At 45.8% G+C, this 22,280-nt stretch overlaps 1 protein-coding gene across 1 annotated transcript in view; it reads left to right on the forward strand.

Moving 5' to 3' along the window:
* Positions 1-3,775: 3,775 nt before the first annotated feature.
* Positions 3,776-22,280, forward strand: part of TNKS1BP1 (tankyrase 1 binding protein 1) — a 28,914-nt gene continuing 10,409 nt past the window's right edge. The window contains exons 1-6 of the mRNA XM_033142334.1: positions 3,776-3,902; positions 10,195-10,336; positions 11,456-12,221; positions 13,054-13,123; positions 14,348-15,796; positions 18,011-19,800. Of these exons, the coding sequence (XP_032998225.1) occupies positions 3,810-3,902; positions 10,195-10,336; positions 11,456-12,221; positions 13,054-13,123; positions 14,348-15,796; positions 18,011-19,800 (4,310 nt within the window). The 5' untranslated portion in view covers positions 3,776-3,809. The remainder of the gene's footprint in view (positions 3,903-10,194; positions 10,337-11,455; positions 12,222-13,053; positions 13,124-14,347; positions 15,797-18,010; positions 19,801-22,280) is intronic.

Genomic DNA, 22,280 nt, shown 5'->3' on the forward strand with positions numbered 1-22,280 from the left:
GTTATGTTATAAATAAATATATATAAATAAAATCACAGAATTGTAGAGTTGGAAGGACCACGAGGGTCATTTAGTCCAACCCCCTGCAATGCAGGAATCTTCTGCCCAACGTATGGCTTGAACCCACAACCCAGAGATTAAGAATTTCATGTCCTACCAACTGAGCTACCCCAGAAAAAAGGAAACTTAATATTTCTACCCACTTTCTACAAGCCAAGCTTAATTGTTTCAGATACATCTCGGTCCTGTTCCTTTTCTTGTTTCTAAACCCCAAAAACCCATTTACCCTTTCTTCCTAGAGAAGGCACCACAGCAGCCACTTGCCCCCTGTTATTATCTGTATTACCCTTTGATTTTTCCAGCTACAGGCTCTACTTTTGCAGATGGGGTAATCACAACTGTAAAAAGTATCCCAAATGCACCCTTGCCATGAATTCATTATTTTAGAAAATTTCTGCACAGAGAGTCTGTAAAGTGGCTTCTAGTTTTAGAATCATAGAATCATAGAGTTGGAAGAGACCACAAGGGCCATCCAGTCCAACCCCCTGCCAAGCAGGAAACACCATCAAAGCATTCCTGACAGATGGCTGTCAAGCCTCTGCTTAAAGACCTCCAAAGAAGGAGACTCCACCACACTCCTTGGTAGCAAATTTTAATACAAAACTACCATAAAATAATGAGATAAACAATATTTTTTATTATAAAAATAATTCCTTCCAGTAGCACCTTAGAGACCAACTAAGTTTGTTCTTGGTATGAGCTTTCGTGTGCATGCACACTTCTTCAGATAATTTTTTATTATACTTGTTAATGTGTTTGTTACATAAAGGTCTTTGGGTGACTTACGACACAGTTAAGAACAAACATAAAGACATTACTATGCCATTAACAAACTCATACAAACACTGATAAATCCAGAAAACACCTACAATTCACAGGTAAGTCTTTAGTTGGTGCCAAAAAGATGTCTGAGAAGGTGCCAGGTGGAGCTTGCTAGGGAGAGCATTTTACAGGCGGGGAGCCACAACTACAAAGGCCCTTTTCATTGTTATCACCCTCTCAGGCTCCTTCAGAGTGGGAATCTGGAAAATATTAAAACAGCAGCATAAGAGGAGCAAAACAGGGAGGTAGGGTGGCAGTGGCTCAGGGCCCTGGATCTCCTGCTCCTAAAAAAAAAAACGAACCTGTTAAATATTGCTTTCAGGGTAGTTGAACCCACTGCAAAGTGCAGTGCTGGGGAGACCACAGCAATTTTCCATCTTATTTTGCAGAGTGCCCAATCCATATAAAAAAGGTAAAAATTACTAGGCCCATAAAATCTTCTTGATACCTCACTAAAGGGACCCCTGACCATTAGGTCCAGTCGCGGACGACTCTGGGGTTGCGGCGCTCATCTTGCTTTATTGGCCGAGGGAGCCGGTGTACAGCTTCCGGGTCATGCGGCGAACCAGAGCAGCGCACAGAAACGCCGTTTACCTTCCTGCCAGAGTGGTACCTATTTATCTACTTGCATTTTGACGTGCTTTTGAACTGCTAGGTTGGCAGGAGCAGGGACCGAGCAACGGGAGCTCACCCCATCGCGGGGATTCGAACTGCCGACCTGATCCGTCACCTCTGAAAATCACCCCAAATTTGCATGCATAAACCACTAAATGTGTGCCACCATTCTGTGGCCCAGTCATTTAAGTACGTAACAAAAATCCCTGGGCCACAAACAACAGGCTAAACATAAAGAAAGACCACAAGCTTAAAATGAGTGAATGGTGTGATGCAGCAGCAAAAAAAAAAAAAAAAAAGGCTGTATCATCAACAGAAGTATAGTGTCCAGTTCAAAGGAAGTAATAGTCCCACTCTATTCTGTCTTGGTCAGACCACACCTGGAGTGCAGTACTGTGTCCAGTTCTGGGCACCACAATTTAGGAAGGATGTTGACAAACTGGAATGTGTGCAGAGGAGGTGACCAAGATGATCAAGGATCAGTAAACCAAGCATTATGAGAAATGGTTTGAGGGAGTTGGGTATGTTTAGCCTGGAGAAGAGAAGACTGAGAGGTGATATGATAGCCACCTTCAAAGAACTCACTGGCTGTCACATGGAAGATGCAGCCAGCTTGTTTCTGCTGCTCCAGAGGGTAGGATGTGAGTCAATGGATCCAGATTAAAAGGAAGGAGATTCCACCTAAAGAAGATCTTTCTGGTGGTAAGGGGAACACACTATGTTGGGAAGGGATGGACTATCCATTGAAGGTTGCTAAACAAAGGTTGGATGGCCATCTGTCAGGACTGCTTTAGCTGTGACCCCTGCATTGCAGGGGGTTGAACTAGACAAAATTCCTTACAACTCTACAGTTCCAGGATTCTAAGTGGGTCAGTTTAAAAATACATTGCTAGCAGCTCAGTCCTATCTATGTCTAGTCAGAAGAAAGCCCCCACTTACTTCCATGGGGGTTGAGTGTAGGATTGCAGCCTTAAGACGAGGTGGAATAAAGATCTCCTACAATAAAGATCTATACAAGATCTCAAAGTAGCTGTCTTATTACAAAGGGATTTCAGAAATAGACTTGAAAGAGAAGTTGCTGAATTGCAACTCATTACCAAACTTAAAACCATGGAGAGACCTGGTCTGAATAGAGACATTGGATTCTTATCTCATTATACATGACAAAGCTATTTTTAGTCTTCTCACCCCTTGCTTTTTCCTGTAAGACCAATTGCAGTTGTAAACAGTCGTCAACAGGTTTTCCACACCTATCAGCCAATCACCCATTCCCACCACCCTTCTGGGTAATACCCCTCCCCACTCTCTCACTATATGTAAGGTTCTGGTGACTTCTGTTTCAGTGTATCTGAAGAAGTGTGCATGCACATGAAAGCTCATACCAAGAACAAACTTAGTTGGTCTCTAAGGTGCTACTGGAAGGAATTTTTTTTATTTTTTATTTTGTTTGGAATAAAAAAGGAAGGAAGAAAAAGTGCCACAGGAGAGGGGCCGGACTGCACCTTTTGCAGGAGGGAGTTCCGTGATCTGGTTGCCATAATCTGATCTAGAAGTATCTCCCTAGTAGGAAGGCCTGATCGTTTTATGTGTAACGCAGCAGCCGCGCTGCTCAACCCTTCCCTGCAAAGCTTCCCTCGGGATGGGGCTTCAGTTTCGGAGTACATTACAGGCACAGGGGTCGAGAGGCTCGGCTCGATTCCAGAGTTGTTGTTTAGTCGTTTACTCGTTTCCGACTCTTCGTGACCGGAGTAGTGCCCATCACTTGCAACACGTGGGAAAAGTGAGAGAAAAGTTAAGGGAGGTGCGGATCCCGCGCCTGCAGGGACTCCTTCAAAGTTTTGATCCTCAGCCAAACCCAAAACAAAGGGAACCGACAACAAGAATGAAAAGCAATTGTTTATTGTGTGTACATAAAAACCACATGACTTCAAGCTCCTTGTGAGTCCTGGATGGGTTGCGGGAAAAAAAATAAAAATTAACAATGGAGAAATATTTCACATGCCGGTGGGGGGGGGCAGCGGGCTGGAGAGTGGGGTGGGGTTTCTCCAAAGCCCCGCCCTATGGCCGTGCTCGTAAACCTCATTTTTCCCCTTAAAAAGGCGGAGGCAGCGAGGTTCTCATAAAAATGTGTAAGCCGAAGCTTCCTTGCAAGCCCAGCCTCGTTGGAGTCCCTGCAAGTCTCGGGAATGTGACACGTGGGGGTGGGTGGCTCTGTATTTGCATGTCTCATGAATATGCATCGAGTGGGCGGGGAGAGCCTGGCCTTGATTTGAACGTCATGAATATGCACAGTGCGAAGATCTGCTGCGCCTATGTCGGGCCGTAGATCGCCGAGCCTGGTAAGGGAGCCTACGCAGAAGCCCCCGCGAGCGGGGAGGGCTGTGCATTTTCGCCCACATCCCGAGGTGGGGCTGGCAGGAGATCCTCCTGGGGGTCGCTGGGGGGGGGATGCGAGCGGGGGGAGGTGTGCGAAGGGAACGGACCGCGAGGATAAGGAGGTGGCGTCGGAGGGCCCTGGGGAAAGGAGCTTAAGGGGAGGAGGGCCAAGTGCCCCCCCAACCGGTAGATCGGGGGAGCTGTGGGTCCGCGTGCGGGTGGGTCGTCTGCGACTCAGCCCCTCGCCTGGGATTGAGTCGAGGCGAGTCATGGTGGCCGGGGCAGCAATTGTTCTTTGTAGCCCCTTCGCTGCTGCAGGGATTGTGGAAGGCCTGGCCTGGAGACCCGACTGCAGGATGGTCTAAGGAGCGGGGATGGCGGATTGGTCGTAGAGGGAAGGCCAATTAGGACCATATGGTATGCCCATATGCTCTTAAAGGTAGCTTGTGTGCCTTCTCTGCTTTAAGTGGGACTGCCATTTATTGGGGTAACTGTCCTCGGGCCGTCTCCCTGCTTCCTCGCTTCTGCTAACTGGCACCCCTGTTCGCCTTCTTTGTATGCTTTCTGCTTAATGCGTCCTGAAGCTGCTCTCCACCCCCTTTTGGCTGGAGTTTCCCGCAGTTCTGCCTCTTACCACTCCCTCCCTTTCTTGGCTGTGATTCCAAGAACACCCAACTTAGAAATACTTAGCTCCCTTTAAATCTTGCTGAAAACCAGTTACTGCACACGGGCTTTACGACTCTGAAGTACACCCTGTGACCTCTCCTTGTACCCATTTCTGCACCAACACAAAACACTGCCTCATGCTTGCTGAGCTCCCATCTTTCATGATATTTCCTTGTTGCTTGTGAGAGTAGTGGTCTGAACTGGGCTATGAGGACTCTCTAAACTGGCTTTTAAAATTCTGCCATTTGTGAGTGTTGGTTGTTGCTTATTGTTTACAGTGAAACTTATTCTCTGTTGGGACAAATCCACCCCTCTCTTGTACTTTAATCACGTGTCAACATTCTCCCACATGCCTTCTGTTTCCTGTATTTCCGCACCATTCTTCCCCCTAATAGAATTATGACTTTCTTTGACCATTAACTATTAATGTAGTAGCCCTCTTTCCAATTGCTATGATAACCTCTTTCCTATCTGCCCTGGTTTCTATTTAGGATTCTTTCTTTGATCTTCTCTGTTTGGAAATAGGGAGCAATGCATTTTTAGAATAAATTTATAATCTGTGCCTTGTAATAAGCCAGTTTTGTTTCACCAAGGGCCAAATTTATCAAAATACATCTGTGCCTGGTGCCATTCTTTTCTACCGCTGCTCCTCTAGGAAGAGCCTCCTTTTATTATCCTTCTGTGACGGTTTTCATTCCATTATTTTTGTTAACATGGTATGTGTGCATTCTATGGACATGCTGAGATTAATGTCCCCTTCATATGTGGACTGTGCAGACATAAAGTGGCAGAAAATGAATGCTGCAAGGGTCTTACAGGCAGAAAAGGCAGGGTGGCATGGGAAACAACGGCAAGGGATTTGTCTGGATGCATTTAGTAGATCACTATGGCAGCTGGGATCCCTTGAATTACATTGTAGTAAGCATGTGCTGTCTTTTTACTTATTCATTCCTTCAACTGCAAAGTATCAGAATGCAAGTGCTGATGAAAAGCTGTGCAAGTGGTAGTCTGATTCAGTGCTAATTGCATAATAGGTAGTCCCTGCACAATGGAGCACCTTCAGAAGAGAGAGCGGGTAGGGAAAGTTGCACCCATATTACTCTCCACCCCCACTAGAGCACCTTCCATTGCTTCTGAGATACCTTTACTTGCTCAGCTCTTTTCCCATAAGAGCTTCCTTGACACCATTGTTTCTGATGTTCTATGCGGAAGAAAGCAGTTTAACTGATTTTTGTTGTTGTTGCCAAGTTTCACCTTCTTGTAAATGCAATTCAAAGGCTTTACCATCTTCACCTTGAAACAGTCCTATTGCATCAGTGCTGGGAATCTGGTTATCCATATGAGGAAATAGTGCTACTTCAACTGAAACATGAAATATTTGTGCTACAGTTGCAGTTAAAGCTTTAAAAAATGACTACAAAGCAGCATTTTAAGAAAGTAGTATGATCCTGGCATGGGCCGGGATGGGAATGCAGCCATTTGGGAGACTTGCTGTCTGGATTCTAAAGAACAAATGAGTAAGCAACTTGTATTTATACTGGGTAGAGGGGCTAATGTAGAGAAGCATCTTGTTGAGGTCCAAGATCTAAACTCACCTGTGGCATTAGATATCCTTTGGTTCATGGTGCACAGCTCTAGAGGAACAAAGCAGAGTTATAGCCCAACTTGATTTTGAATTCATAGTATGTTGGGAGAGTAGTCATTGATGCCTAGCCCAGCCATGCAGTGTTAGAAACATATGAAAACTAGGAGCTAAATGGCACCTTAAACATAGGTTATGGGCTCAACAATGGAATGTCTAGGCACACTTTTTATAACAAAGAATACAAAGTGAAGATGAACGAACTGCAGGTAAATTTACGTTCATTTTTCACATAGTCTAGTCCTTCCCCTGCCCACCCCCCTAATATTCTTAGAGGGGTCTTTCTCCATCTTCAGAGAGTAGCTGGAAGTGGGGAGGCAGAAAAGATCCTCCTTTCCTTCCAGCTCTGCAGTTTTAATCTGAAATCTTAGGCACAGTACTGCACCCAGACTCAGGAACTGCTCGCCCTATTTAAATTCCCTGTCGCAAAATGCCCTAGAACATGGGAGTTTTGAACATTGGCAGCCATGGTGGAGTTGTATAGTTTCCTCTTCTACATATACCTTCGGCTGGAGAATTTTTGTATATGTCTTGGAGGTATAAAGGCTTCACAAGAAGAGCCTCTGTAGATATCAAGCCATCCCCTTTAGGTATTTTCTCAGTTCTACTTTCTTGGCTCAGCTTTTGTACATTCTTCTTTTTGCCTACACCTATAGGTGCCTTCAAGTCTAAGATCATTTCCTCCCACATCGTATCTGCTGTTTGTTCATCCCCTGGTTTTACCTTAACCAAATCCCTATTACAGTCTTTCTGAGTGGTTTCCTTCCTGTGACATTCCAGTTGAAAATCTCCAGGTTCCAGCAGGAGTGGATTCTGTTGCAAGCCTCAATGTACACATTGAGAAGTCTGTGCCTTCTTCATCCTATGTCATAGGGTTGTGGAGGTGCAATTACCGTGAGGAGAAAAAAGTATTTGATCCCCTGCTAAATTTGCCCGTTTGCCCTCTGATGAAGAAATGACCACTCCATAATTTTAATGGTAGGTTTATTGTAGTTGGGAGAGACAGATTAACAGGAAAACCTCCAGAATTGCCTTTCTGCAATATCTCTGTTTCATCATGGTAACCCAAAGCTCAGCTGTAATATTATGTGCTTCTTTCTTCTTAAGCAGTTTCTAATTCTGTTCTCTCTGTTCCTTTCTTGAAACAATTATGGATTACTGTATCTTTAATAATGCACCACTATTCAAGTTAAAGTCTGGTTGGCATCCGTCTGTTTCAGGAGACAATGGAGGAGTGCGCCTTTGGGGGTGAGGTCAAGTTGTTGGAAGGTTGCATTGGCTGCTGTGGCTGTGGAGACCCATGTGGGAGAGACATGTTTTGTTGCAGCTTGGGCAGAAAGTACCATTTGGGTATATATGCCCCTTTCTGTTAGGGATGTCCTGACTTTGTAGAAAGTCCAGGTGCTGAAACTAGATTTTGCAACTATCTGAAAAAAAAATCATAAATGGAATGTCACTTTATCTTATGGGTCTTGCAAGTTAATTTTTTTTGATCAAGTGTGATAGAGTTCTCCCCTCAGGAGTCTCTCATAACATGAGATACACTCCTCGGAAAATAGAAATTGTACTCTGATAATTTCCATTTCAAGACTGAGGCTGCAATCTTATACCTGCTTACCTGAGAGGGAGTTGCTTCTGAATAGACTCATATATAGGATGGGTTGTCAGTCTGTCTAAATATAAAACAGTTTTTTCATTATATTCCTCCCCCACTCACTTTAGAAGCCAAACGTAACCACCCTCGCTTATCTTTCTTTTTTTGTTTTGTTTTATAGCTTATTGTGTGTATGCATATGTGGTTTTCCCAAGGCACATACTTCCTCTTTGAAGGCTGCTTTACTCTTGATGATTTTCCTGCATTAACTTGCTGTCAGGAACAAGCATATGCCATCTAATCTGACAAATGTTTCTTTATATGTACCCATGGCAAAATGGCCATGCATTCATTTTCCCACATAGAAATGATGTTTGTGTAGATAACAAAACAACATGTTGGGCAGTTTTAACTGCTTGATGAAATATAGTTTGTGTACTTCCTTGTATTTTATACAAAGGACTTGTCTGTTTCAGGAGCCTCTTTGCCTGACAGGTTAAAAACCATAGTTCTCTATGAAGAAAAAGTAAGAGAGCTGAGGAAATAGGATTGGACTGTTTCTCTGCCATTTTTTATTCCACCTTTATTTAGTTTTACTAGTTCTGAATTTGGAGAGAGTCTCATCTTGTCTTGCATATTTCATTGTGTGTCAGGTATTCATTGCCTTAATAGATTTTGGATGGGGTTCCAGGTACCTTAATGTGTTGCTGGTTTTCAATGTCCACTCAGGTTTCACTGGCTCTCCTTCAGCTATCTTCTCCACTAAATGAAACTCTTTCCCCCTTGCAGGGGATTCTGTATTCAGAAGCAACTCAGGAAGTTCTTGCTGAGTAGGATAAATGGAATGGTATCTCAGACACAGGGGTGTGCAAAGTTGCAATAAAGATTTAAGTTAAGGCAAATGAATATGAGGGGAGAGAGGTTACGTGAACAAGTAGCTTAGGCAAAAATAAGGTCTGGGGCTTTGCAAACATTGGGTTTAGGTGCTGCCAGGCTAGAAGTAGGGGATGGGACTAAAGCGCTGTATCCTTGTAGAAATGAGACAGGGCCTTTTTGTGGCAGCAGCCTGTCTGTAGAGAGACTTGTCCCATTCTGACGACATTTCGACAGGCAGGGGAAACGTTCTTATTCTGCATGGCTTTTAATGGTTTTCAGTATATGATTGAAGCTTTTAGCTCTGTACATTTTAAGTTTTCGGGTTTTGTTGGCATGTTCTTTTATGTAAACTGCCCCGGGGGCCCTTGTTAGGGCTGAAAAAATGATGTTAAAAACATCTTTTCTAAATCAAAATTAAGGAGCAGAGGCGGCTGAACTGCCTTCCATCATCTGAGGGACTGTGCCTTAAATCACCCATTGCTTTGGCAAGGAGAGGTTTGAAGCTCCTATTTTGGCATAATGTATAGATGGAGGCTGAGGAGGGGGCTGTTTACAGTCTTGTGGATATGCCTTAATTCAGCTGCCTGCCTGTTGTTCCAGCTCTTCTGTCATACTGAGGGAGGGGGGAGTTATTGGTAGGCCCCCCATTATGGAGATCAGTTCTGTTAGAACAATCTCTTGAGGCGCACACTCACTTGTAACCAAGTGCTGGCTTTGCTTTTCTTTTTAGCCAGGGTTTGGCCCTCTCCTGAAATCTAGCGGGAGGCCGTTGCCGTAGTGACAGGAGCAGGCCCCAGCTTTACCTCATTGAATTCCAGGGGCTGTGCCAAACGATTGAGAAATCTGGAGGGGGGTTGGGAGGGGGAAGTACTCCAGATGTTTGCTCCCTGCTCAGTATATCCAGGTTGGGAGTGTATACAGCTGGGATTGGGTTGAGCAGAAACTCGGCTTTGCTGCAGAGGGGTGGGAGGAGAAAGGGACTTGGGAAGAGAAAGGGAGATTCTGACTGGAAAGCAGCCAAATGTTATGGCAAAGTGACTGGACCTGGCAAGAGAACCGAGGCAGCATCAGAGGGGAAGCAGCAGAGGGGAAGGAGTGATAGCGAATTGGGCTGGGAAGGACAGGGCGTGACAGAAAGGTGAGCAGGGGTGGCCCTGTGGAGAGTGGAGCAAGTCAGCTAGAAAGCCAAAGTTTTATAAGTTTGAGATTCCCATCCTTTAGCATGATTCATGACCAGGATATTTGTGGGAGACTTGCTTCCTTCACCCTTGTTCCAGCCTGCCCTGGGAGTGGCATAACATGATACATTCTCTCTCTCTCTTTGTTGTGTGTGTGTGTGTGTGTGTGTGTGTGAGAGAGAGAGAGAGAGAGAGAGAGAGAGAGAGACCCAGTGTGTATTTGAAAGAGAAATTCCTTAAAGGAACAAAAGAGAATATTGGAAAACTTGCATTCTGGGAGGAAGCCTCTATGGTCTGACTTTGGATAGTCTTTGCTATCTTTACAGGTTTTGCAGACTGCCTAAACCCATTTTCCTGTATCCTAGGGGCTGACTTTTATGCTGAGTTCAGAGTCCCAGCCCGGTGATGTGATGGACTCTAATCCTCAGTCGCTGTGCTCCCCATTTCCCTGTACTGCTGCTAATGGCCGGAGAGGACCCAAACAACTAGCAAGCAGTCCTGAGATAGGTATGCCTTGCATTGTGAGCCTTCAACTCAGCAGAACTGAGTTGATTGTTTTAGAGAGCTAAATATGGGAGATGGTGTGCCAAGTTGCTAGGTATTTACATTTTTTCTGTTTATATTGGGTGGTGGTGCACCAGAGAATGAAGAACGGAGTCAAATAGCAAGCAGAAGAATCACTTAATGCAGCTCTTGAGGGATTGTAGCTCTTCATTCTGAAAGTAGGGGACGACATATTTGAATGTGTGAAAAACAAAACTTGGAAGCTAGTGTGTCCAGGAGAAGGCTAACCTAGAACCTTTCTTCCTGATGTGCTTATTTTCTGTGTGCATGGGGACCTCTTTGCCCCAGGAGGCAGTCCTGCACCTATAATTGAAGTGGTGTCGTCCCTAAAAGTTGCACCACATGGTCCTGCTAATCATGTAAAGGCTCTGATCCCACTGCCTGACCTGAGAACAACGGGTGGTATGCAACTATGTTATATTCAGAGCAGAGCTATTGAAATTAATAGCGCTAACTTAGTAATGTTATTACTTTCAGTGGGTCTACTCTGAATACTACCATTTGCAATTTAAATGCATTCCAAAAGCATTTTCATGGCTTCTGTTGGTAATCTTTATTACCACTATTTCTGGTTTAATGAACTAGAAGATCCTCAAACCTGACCTGTGTCCAAAGCTGCATGCAGTTTTAGTGGCTTCTCTGTTGCCTGCAAAATGGTTTGGAAATTTAGCAAGGATTATTAGTAGAGCTCATTTTATTTTTATTTTTTGTGTGCTTAGGCAATGGATTATCATTTTGATCCATATACAGTGGTGCCCCGCTAGACGAAAATAATTCGTTCTGCGAAAATTTTCGTCTAGCGGGATTTTCGTCTTGCGGAGCGGCAATGACAGCCGCGTTCCGCAAAACGGAAAAAAAGACGAAATTTTTTCGTCTTGCGAGGCAGCCCCATAGACTTTTTTGTCTAGCGGGGCAGCCTTCCGCTAGACGAATGCCTTCGTCTAGCCAGTTTTTCATCTAGCGAGGCATTCGTCTAGCGGGGCACCACTGTAATTTAGTCGCCCTGTGTTCTGGTTGAGCTCTGTATAAAATGAATCTTTCCCCACATTCTTTTTTCCTCAGGGGATGCCCGTCAAAAGCCACCTGTGAAACCCAAGCCCTGTGTGCTGCCAAAGCCAGCCATGCCAGTGAAGCCTGTTCCTGGACAGCGTCAGGCTCTCTCTGAGGTGCCCTCTGCTGAAAAGATCAACTTGTTGGCTGGGCCCAAGCCGTATAGTGGTGGGGCTGGCAATGCTGTTAAGCGTCTTTCTTTTGGTCTAAAGACCTCTCCAAGAGAAGCTACCAATGGGAAGGAGGTTTTGTATCCATTTTCCACCACAGCCAAACCAGCTGGAGATGGAGAAGGAACTGGGCCTGCAAATAAATCAAGTGCTGTGGAGGCAGCATCCGGAGAGGAGCGTGGAGAGTCCTCCAGTGTTCGCAAGGGTGCTGTTCCCTTCAAAGTAATACCGGTGCCAGTAGCAGCCAAACCAGAGCGTTTTCCTGGGACCACAGTAGAGGAGATTTTGGCCAAGATGGAGAAGCCCAACAAAGAAGGGGCAAGCAGCCCTGACAGGCCTCGGCTGGTACGCTCCTTCTTCAGCCAGGATGGTAGCACAGCTGTCCACCTGGGGCCTAAGGGTTATGCTGCATTCCGGAGATGTTCCAGTGGAGAAGGGGGTGAAACAGAGTCGGAGGGTCCTGCTTGCAGAGCCTCTTGTGAAGTTGAGGACAGCATATTGTCAAGGAACAAGGAGGAAATCACAAGCTCAAATGGTCAGCATCTGCCTGAATCTGAGCTACCAGCAAGAGCAACGGAGAGAAACTTAGATTTACTCTCTAAGGACAGGTGAGGTTCAGATTCATTCCACATAATCTTAGAAGAACAGCTTTGCAAAACATCACAGAGTGCCCTCTGTCAAGGACTGAGATGGGATGCAGGTCAGCAACCATAGAACAGTGCTAGGAAAATGAAAGCAATACAGTACAGTAAATGTGTCTAGAAGGTGACCTGCTGGCAGTTCTTTCTTTGTTCTTTCACATTTGGCTCTAGCAGAGCTAAATTATTCTTGTGATTTAAGAATGAAAACTGAGGGTTGGCACAACTGAAGGGTACATTCCTGGGCATTACATACATGGCAATAAATACCATTGAATTAATCACAACTTGAATTCACCGGCTGGAATTGGGCATGCTTCTCCCAACTATAGCTTCTGTGAAATCTCAGTAATCCTAAATCCTACGATGATGTCATGAGTGGTAGCAACTCTTGGGATTTATTTGTAGGTGAGCGGTTGATCAGGCACAGGTAACTGCTTTTAGAAGAACTCTGATGATGCTTGGAGCATTTCTACATTGTGGGGGTTGGATTAGATGATCCTTGGGGTTCCCCATCTCCCTTTTGTTATGTGATACCTAGTGTCAGGCAGAAAACCCCTTTGTGACAAAAGTAGCACACAATTCCGTTGAGCAGGCATTGGGGAAGCTGGATCTTCAGATGTTGGACTTGCAGCTCAGATCAACAACTAGCTAACATGGCTAATAGTTGGGTATTGTAGGATTTGTAGTCCAGCAACATCTGGAGGGCCACAGGTTTTCCATCCCTGCCTTAGAAATATGTTTTTTTCCCATCAGTAATCAGGTTTGTTTCCTGATGGTGATGTAATCTTTCTCTCAGCAGCTCCAGTCAACCTAGCATGAGCTGTGATGGAGGCCAACCTGGATATAGCAGTCTACTGTCTCCTCCTGGCGTGAGTTATCTGCAGCACGGCAATTCCTCCGCTGGGCTCTCTCCTTCCTGGCTCTCCTCTGTCTCAGGGGTATCTGCCACCTCTCTCCTTCCGGGCTCCCTCTCTGTAGGGTGCGTGTCTCCTTTCTCTACTAATGCTTCTCTTCAAGAAGAGATTGGTAGCCCAAGCAAACAATGCACTAGCTTGCACTGCTATGGGGTTTCCCAGGCCATATTTGTTGCTTTTTCAGTAACTGGGTATGTCCGTGTCAAAATCCCATGGGTTGGCTTACCTAGGTGCCTGCGGTTTGAAAGATTCAGCCCCTAACTGCATGTGCAAGACATAGTGACATCGGCTCTGAGGAAGTCTTCATTTTTCTACAGTTTTGAAAAATCCAGAGCATAATCTTGGCATTTGGTATAGCACATAGCCCCCCCCCCCAGTCCCAATACTGCCTTGCGCTTTTGGAAGTTAGAAAATAAATGAGGAAAATGGATCGGTGACCCTTCAGCTCTTTAGAGAGCAAACTGGCCTAGGCTAGCTAGCTAGCCTGAGCCTAGCCCCGGCAAAGTGTGGAAGCCTAATACAGAATACCAGGCCCTTAGCTGGAGGGAAGGGAGCAGCTGTGACTCAGTGAACACAGTTTGGTGACCTACCAGGTATGTATGAAGCAGATCCAAGCAGCTGGGCCTGTGGCCAAATAATCTAGCAGTGAAAGCTCTATAACCTCTTGCTGCTTGTTCAGGATGGGTGATGGTAATGATTACTCCTTTTGCCTGGGGGGGGGAGGAAGGCCATCAGCCTATTGTGTGATCTACTTAGCTTAGTTCTTCTTCTTTTTCTTTCTTCGTCTTCTTTCTTCTTCCTTTCTTCCCTTTTCTGAAGGCCTACTTGGAGAGGAGGCAAGGTCCTGGGGTGGGGCATTCAGCCTTGTTACTGCAACACTTTGAATGATTTCTTCAGCCTCTCTTTTCCCCTTCCTCCTCCATTCTTTGAATTTCCTTTCCTTCTGGCTTTAATGATTGGGCAGAAATATTGTTGGGGAGGGTCTTGTGGGGTCTTGTAGTGAAACCATAACTTCCAAGACATGAAGGACAATCTCTAAGGTTAGGATTGGAGGAGACATCCTTTATTCTTTGGGGCTGGAGGGGACAGATGAGGATGCTTGGGAAGGTTGGGAGGAATCATATTTTTAAAACCCATTCTTCCCTTGTTTCTCTCCAGGTCTGTCTACCCAGTCCCAAGACCTATCAACTCATCACGAAGCTTTCTTCTCGAGTCACTCCTGGGTCCCCTGATGCCCCTGCTGAATCAGCCCGGGCCCCAGAGAGCCCACATTTTCCAGCAGATGTCCCAAGTACTGAAGCTCAGCTTCCCCCAGGCTCTCCTGATGCACCTGCTGAACCCCTTAGATCTCCTGTTGAGGTCTCCCTTGGTCATTCCCAGGCTCCAGGTTCCCCTGTTGCCCTATCTGATCCCTGCCCCCCAGGATCCCCCAGTGGTTCCCTAGGACACTCCTTGTCTTCAAGTCTTGGGGGCCTTTCTGCAAGATATGCTGAGGTATGTCTTCCCCCTGGGCCATCTGCCAGTTTGACTCATCCTTCTGCTGAGCACAGCCTGGCACCCCCCTGTGGTCTCCATGGAGTGTCGGAGTCCCCTGGCTCCCCAAGCACTCCTTCTGAGTACCTTGCTAGTTCTGATAAACCTCCTGGCTCTCCCTCTCATGCACAGGCCTCTCCCTTACTCTTCAGGAATAAAGATTCCCTCGACAATCAAGCACCAACATTACCATTTGAGGGTAAAGACCCCCAATTATCTCAGCTGGTTCTACGGCGTGCCTCAGAAGGGGTGTTGCAACCACGGGGCAAAAAAATGGACAAGGAGGAGCTGGGAGGGTCTTTGGCCGTCTTGTCAAGTGGAGGGGACCCAGCTTTAGAGCAGGCTGCAGGTGGAGAGTCCAACTGGAGCTTGTCACAGTCCTTTGAATGGTCATTCCCTAACCGGGCTCTTGAGTTTGGTGGAAGGAGACTGGGGTCTCCTCCAAGGTCTCCCATTGAGGAGGCTGATGATACTGGCCTGTTGGAGGCAGAATTGGATAGAGAGAGCCTCAGCCCCAAAGGGAAAGAGGAAAGAGTTTCAGAGGGCCAGAGAGGAGAGGAGACTGAGGCTTATGGGAGCTTTCTCTGCCACAGCAATTCCAGAAGTTCCCCAGGGAGCAGGAGAAAGGCTGAGGACCAGCTGGAGTCCCCTTCAGCCCTTGAGATATCAGCACCTGGAGGACCCTCAACTCTGAGGGAGCCTATTAGCCCCAAGCTGAAGGGCCCTATAGCAGCAGCAGAGGTTGGTTGTCAAGAGGAGCATGATGGTTTCTTGCCCTTTGTCCCAACCCCTGAGGAAGGGGCTTTAAGGGCAATGGAGCCGTTGCCAAGTGTAGAGCAGGCTGCCCCTCCTGCAGAGCCTTGCATCTTATTCTCTGAAGATGTCCAGGTGCGGAAAGCTTCTTCCTGCCAAGAAGATGATGGTGCTGTAGGTCTGGCACGTGAAGGCAAGTTGGGGGTTGCTGACCCCGAAAGGAGGGCTGACCCTGATCCTGGCTCACACTGGCTTGATGAACTGCTGGCATCTCCTCCACCTAGTGCTGATGACATAAAGAAGAGAAGTACACCCAAGTCAGAAGACCCCACAGGACCGGAGGTAAAGGAACTGTATTTAGTGTGGGGATGGGTGGTTGGCTGAAGGGTTGCAAGGAGACGGTGCTACCGGCTTCCTATTTCTAGTGCTTTTAGAACCTGGTAAGAAGGCATTAAGTGGGCACAAGCATGGCTAGGTGAGTGTGCATTCCTGCCCAGTTAAATAACAGAGACTGAACTTGTCTTTGGGAAGGGCGGGTCTTGGTTTTAAGCCGCAAAAGTGGCTGAACAGGTTAGATGGCTGTAGAGCGTGCAAAAGAGGAGGCTGAGCCAAAAGGTGCTGCTGCGTGGGGTAATCCTCCAGTCATCCTGGGTGGAGCAGCTTCCCTCACCTCCCTGAATCCAGCCTGCCCGTACACATCAAAGTTACTTTTGTCTTTTGGTTGGCCCTCTTGGCCACCAAGAAATTGTGCCTTGAGCTCCAGCAGACTCAGCTTAAGAATGAATTGGTGCTCCTTAGTTTGGTAGGCCTCCATAGCTTTGTAGCTACAAGGCATCTGTAAGGTAGCTATATACATCACTTAATGTACTGGGTTGTATACCAAAACTAATATGCATGGTAGGCTCACGTGATCTAGCGAACAAGAATTACTGGTAACTGTTCATTAGGTGTTTATAATAGGGGGTGCTTCTGAAAGCCCCAAAGTCTCACAGTCTGATCAGGCTTGCTGGTTTCTTTGCCAGTGAACAATTCAGTACCAGTATCTACTACAGTGGTGCCCCGCTAGACGAAAATAATTTGTTCTACGAGTGTCTTCGTAGAGCGAATTTTTCGTCTAGCGAAGCGGCAATGCAGCGTGGAGGTTTTCACGCTGAATTTTTTTTCCCGGTCTTGCGAGGCAGCCCCATTGACTTTTTCATCTTGCGGGGCAGCCTTCCGCTAGGGAATGCCGTTCGTCTAGCGAGTTTTTCGTCTAGCGAGGCATTCGTCTAGCGGGGCACCACTGTAGTTTATTTTCCTGGCCATATACAGGTGAAACTCGAAAAATTAGAATATCGTGGAAAGGTTCATTTCTTTCAGTAATTCAACTTAAAAGGTGAAACTAATATATGAGATAGACTCATGACATGCAAAGCGAGATATGTCAAACCTTTATTTGTTACAATTGTGATGATTATGGCGTATAGCTAATGAGAACCCCAAATTAACAGTTTCAACTGTGGGGTTTTCATCAGCTGTGTGCCATATCACACAATTATAACAAGCAAAGGCTTGACATATCTCGCTTTGCATGTCATGAGTCTATCTCATATATTAAACTCCAGTAGCTAATGAAAACAACTGCTTACATAAATGGACTTTTCCACGATATTTTAATTTTTCGAGTTTCACCTGTAAGTACCTCTTTAATCTTCCTTGTACTCTACCAATATGGAACTTGCCAAAATTCCAAATTATTTTTGAAAACTAATTTTTTAACAGACACGTCTCAAAGCTATAATTTCCTTACATAGAAAACACTTCTTTGTAGGAAAATGAGCAAGCATGAAAGATCAAAGAAAATTGCCACCAGGTCCCCCTCCATACACATTTACGTAAATAATTGTTTCTATACTAAATGCATGTAACTTGCTGCATCTACACATGAGTGGATGATTACCAAGTGCAGGCTTATCACTCTATGGTCAATTTTTTATTGTATATAGCCAAAGCCCTTTACAATGGATGACAGAGAATAAAAGGAAAACTTTCCTCTAAAATCATACGTATGGGTTTGATATATTTTTCCATCTGGAGGAGCTTTCTAAATAGAAAATTGCAGTGCTAGGAACATAGGAATCTGCCTTAGACTGAATCAAGACCATTGATCCCTCTAGTTCATGTCTAGTTTAGACCTGGGACCCATTTTTGAAGATATAATGGTCTACACTGACCAGCTGCTCTCCAGGGTTTTGGACAGGGATCTTTACCAGCCCAGTCTGTGGATGGCAGGGATTGAACCTGGCACTTCTACATGCAAAACGTATGTTGCTACTCAGTAATGGCCCTTTCCTAAATTTTGCACGTTAAGTGAAATATATTCAAACTGGGTTTAAAAAAAATAAATACAGGAAGGGCATAGTGAATTTACATTTTCAGTTTCTGTCTCCTTAATGTATTTCTCATATTGGACTGTTGGGAGAAGGGACATTTTTACTAGATCAAATCCCCACTAATTTGCCTCACTGTCCCATGCCTCTCCAATGTTTCTTTATTTTCCTTGCCTTTCTTTATTAGGATCTTCTGGGATGGTCAAGGAAGGATCTTCACAGCGAGTTTGGCTTTGTAGAAGTTGATCGGTCTGCTACCTTTGGCATGGGTTGGGCTGCTGGTGTTAGCAAGGTAGTTTGGCCTGGTGAGACAGAGCAGGATCGAGAATTTGGCACTGGCCCACAGGAGTGGCTGAGCTCGTACAGTGATGCCAAAAGGCAGGATATGGAATTTGGTTCCAGCCAGAAAGTCTGGACCAGAGGAACACCACTGCAGGACAGTTCTAATCCAGGGCAAGAAGATTGGATCACTGCCTATGGCAGCAGCTGTGGTGACCAGAAGATTGAGGAGCCAGATTGGAGCAGCACATATAGCATCAGCACTGCTGAGTGTCAGGACCGAGAGCCATACGTGAGAAAACCAGGCTGGCCCAGACTCTGCAGTAATGAAGATGATCAGGAGAGCAGCAAGTCTGCTGCTGAGAAAATGGGTTGGAGCAGCCCATATCACGTTGGTCCTACTGAAAGAACTGACTGGCCCAATAAATACAGTGAAGAAAAGGAAAGCTGTCCAGAATTGGAAGTTAACACAAAATCATCAAATGAGTTTAGCAAATACAGTACTCATAGCCACCAGGATACAGAGCTCAGTGCCAGGCATTTAGAGGGGCCCAGTGATCACAGTGCTGTCAATGTTGGCTCTCAGGATGCCACATCCAGTGCCAGCCAGTCAGGCTGGCCTAGTGATTCCAATGTTGACAGCAGGGCTAGCCCAGTGCAGTCAGAGTCCCATGCCAACCAGGTGGAGCAACCTAGTGAATATAGTGCCAGTCATCCAGAATCCCAGGTTAGCATCCAACAGCGACTACGACCCAATACATATGGCTTTGATGATGGCAGCTGTCAGGAGTCTGAACTGAGTGTCAAACAGTCTGATTGGTCCAGCAGATATGTCATGGGTACTCCCCAAAGCCATGATGGTGTGTTCGGTGCTGAAAAACCAGATGGAGCCAGTGAATATGATGATAATCAAACACGATGGGAAAGAGAACTCAGTATTGCAAGCAGAAGCAGCACCACTGAATTTGAGGCTGGTGATCTGGAATACTGTGCCCGGAAGCCAGTCTGGGCTGATGATTACAACCTTAGGGAATCTGATCTACAAGATAGTGATTTCCCCATTGCCACAAGAGAATGGGTCAGAGACACCGATCTCTCAGCAACTAAACAAAATAACCAGTTAGGTGCTATAGGGAAGGACCGAGCTGGTAGTTTTGGTCCAATAGAGTTACCAAGTCTAAGTGTGACTGTGGATTTGGAGGAGACAGTTGGCAGCCTGGTAGGTCAGGCTGGAGACTTAATAGCAGTTGCTATGGATGAGCCTAGAGGAGTTGGAGAGGGGCAGCCTGAGTGGACTCAAGATCTTGGCTTCAGAGGCATGGATCTCTCAAAAGACTTGAAAGTTGGGAGCCCAGATGCATCTGAAAAACCTACAGAGAAGCAGCTTCATTGGTTTCCTTCCTTGGGTCTGGAAACCTTGTCTGCTTCATCAGATGTAAGGACTGTGAATCCAGAGGATACCAGAGAACCTGGTGTGGGACAAGCAGATTTGGCCTACAGATCTGGCACTGAAAGCATGGAAGTGTCTGATTTGAGGCCCAAGGCTTTGGATGGGGCTGAGGAAGTAGATCTAATACAGATGGACTGGACTGGCGCAACTGGGATAAAGCATAAGGACAGCAGCTATCAGTTTGGAGCGACACCTTTGGATGATGATGAGATGGAGCATCCAAGAGCAGCTGGAGTCTCTGGAGAAAGGTAAAGGCTGTATCCTAATGTATTATAAAAAGGTTCAGATGTTTTCATGCTTCAGTTCACTTGGCCTCCCAACAGGTGATGCTGTGCACTGCAGTGTGACAACAGACCTATGAGAGCTATCACAGCGGTATTGGAGGAGGAGGAGGAGGAGGGCAGGTGGGTAGGTTGCCCAGGCAATTCTTCTGCAGATTGCCAGGACATCTTCCCAGCAACTGTCCTGCTGCTGCCGCCACATCCATTACTATTCACCTCACACCAGTGATGCCATTTCAGCCTCAGCAGTGTCAGACAACGAGGGAAGTGAAAGGAGACAGAAGCAGGTGACCTGCCCAAGTGAGCCATACAGGAACAGTCAGGACCCCTTGGGCAGCTCCCCAGCATCAGTTGTGCTCTCTGCTTCCTCTCCTTCTTGCTTTGTACCACTGAGGCTTATACTGCATCAGTAATGTGGGTCAGACAGTGGGAGGGGGGTTGGTGAGTGAAGCAAGTGATGGCACAGCCCCATGTCTCTTAAGAAAGTTAGAATGGAAGTGGGAAGCTAGATGAATACAAGTGGACAAAGGAATTGAAGTACTGATTTGCGGCGCTGCAGTGTAGAAACACTGCCCAGGCAATGGAAACTTCTTTCCCTCATCTACTATGAGTTTTCCCCCAGTTCTCCATAGCAGATTTGGGGGTGGCATGGGTTACACTTGGTGGTGTGGGAGAGAGGAAAGAAGAGAGGGAGAAGGTTCCATCCGACAAGTAAAATCCTTGTGGTGATGGAACTTTAGCTCAACAGGTTAGTTGAATATGGCCCTGAGGTTTAGAAGCAACAATCATAGTGTGTAACTCTTGTTTCTTTGGTGAGAAAATCCAGTGATGCTCCACTGCTAACCTCCATCTGGTCATGAGAGCACCTGCACACCCAGTAGCCATGATGTGCACTGTTTTGTTTTCCTAACTGTGGAAACATAGTTGAGTACTGTGGCTGTTGCAGAATGAAATCAGGCAGGGGTGTGTGTGTGGGGGGGCTGTCGCAGGTTACCTGGAGGTATATTTTTACTCTCCTTAACTGACCAGACAAATGCCTAATGATACAGCTGCTGTTCTGCAAGAGCTGTCACCTTTGCTGTCGTATGATCAGTTCCACTGTCTTGTCTTGGGTTGGTGCCATGCTCAGTAGGAATGAGGAGAAGAGGACTGATTCTTTTATGAATTGCTTCTAGTGTTTGGCTTTCAATTAGCTGTCTTGCTTTAGCAACATCCTGTACCAGCAGGTCCCATGTCTTATGCACATAATTAGCACTCTCATTCAGTATGCTCTGAAGTCACGACCTCTTTGTTATGGGTGAAAATGAGTGACAGTATCTATAATTCTCTTTCCTATATTGTATTCTGTAAACATCTCTCTTCGCCATCACTTGTTTCTCTTCAGCCTTGGATTTGCTGACTAGTATATATTTTTTAATGATTCACTTCCCTCTGTGCCCCCCTAGCCTCTTGCTGTGCCCCCCCCCCATTTACACAATTTTCTCCTTTGGCCCCTTTGGAATATCCTGGGCCCCAGCATATGGGCCCTGGTTGTGAAACACTGCTCTAGACTGGAGTAGGAGTGCTTTGTCAGGATGTGAGGTGGCATTGCCCTCTCCTTTGAGCTTGTGCTTTTGAGCACCTCTTTTTTGGCAGTACATTCTCCACAACTAGGTACTTGAGCAAGTATGGCTTAAGGATTCTGCTGGTGTGGAAGTGGCACACTCTTTCAGAGGTAGGAACAGGTCCCATAACTGAAGTAGGTCAGAAGGAGTTGGACCAGGCGCTTGTGGTCTCTTCCTGGAACAAAGTGGTAGCTAAAATATTTTTCAGCCCCCAAACCTGGATCCATACCTGTATTGTTTTCACTGGGGAAATAACATTTTTATGACTGTCCAGCATCTTTGAAATGCAAAGCAGAGTCGGAGTAGCAGACTGCAACCCCCCCCCCCCCCCGTTGTCGCCTTTCTCCACTTTCCTTAATTTGAAACAATTTTCTTTTTATACAGCTAATGCTGTTGTCATATTTGTATCACTTTCTGTATGTTATAACCAGCATCTTTCAGTTCTAGCATTTGAGGAACTCATATCACTGCTTGGAATAAGACTTCCAGATTGTGAGCTCTTTTAAATGCAAAGTGCCCCTTCCCCAAATTGGATTGTGATTATGGAAAGCAAAAGGGACAAGAAAGATAGTTTGCAGTGCTGCACTTTTTAAGCTAGCTATGAAACGGGGCAAACTATTATTTATTAGTCACCATTATGCTGGAGCCCCAAGTGGCCAACAGTGAAAATTAAATATATTAAATGTAATCAAGTACAGCAGCAAAAAATAAACCATAGCAAACAAACAGACTAAATGCTAAACTCCTCTTGTGCATAAGCCTCATTGTCATCAAGTTTATCAAAACAAAATAAAATAATGTTAAAAGCACTGATTGGTAACATATGTTAAAAATACTGAAAGA

The sequence above is a fragment of the Lacerta agilis genome, chromosome 1, assembly GCF_009819535.1.
Source record: "Lacerta agilis isolate rLacAgi1 chromosome 1, rLacAgi1.pri, whole genome shotgun sequence".
Classification (NCBI taxonomy): Eukaryota; Metazoa; Chordata; class Lepidosauria; order Squamata; family Lacertidae; genus Lacerta; species Lacerta agilis.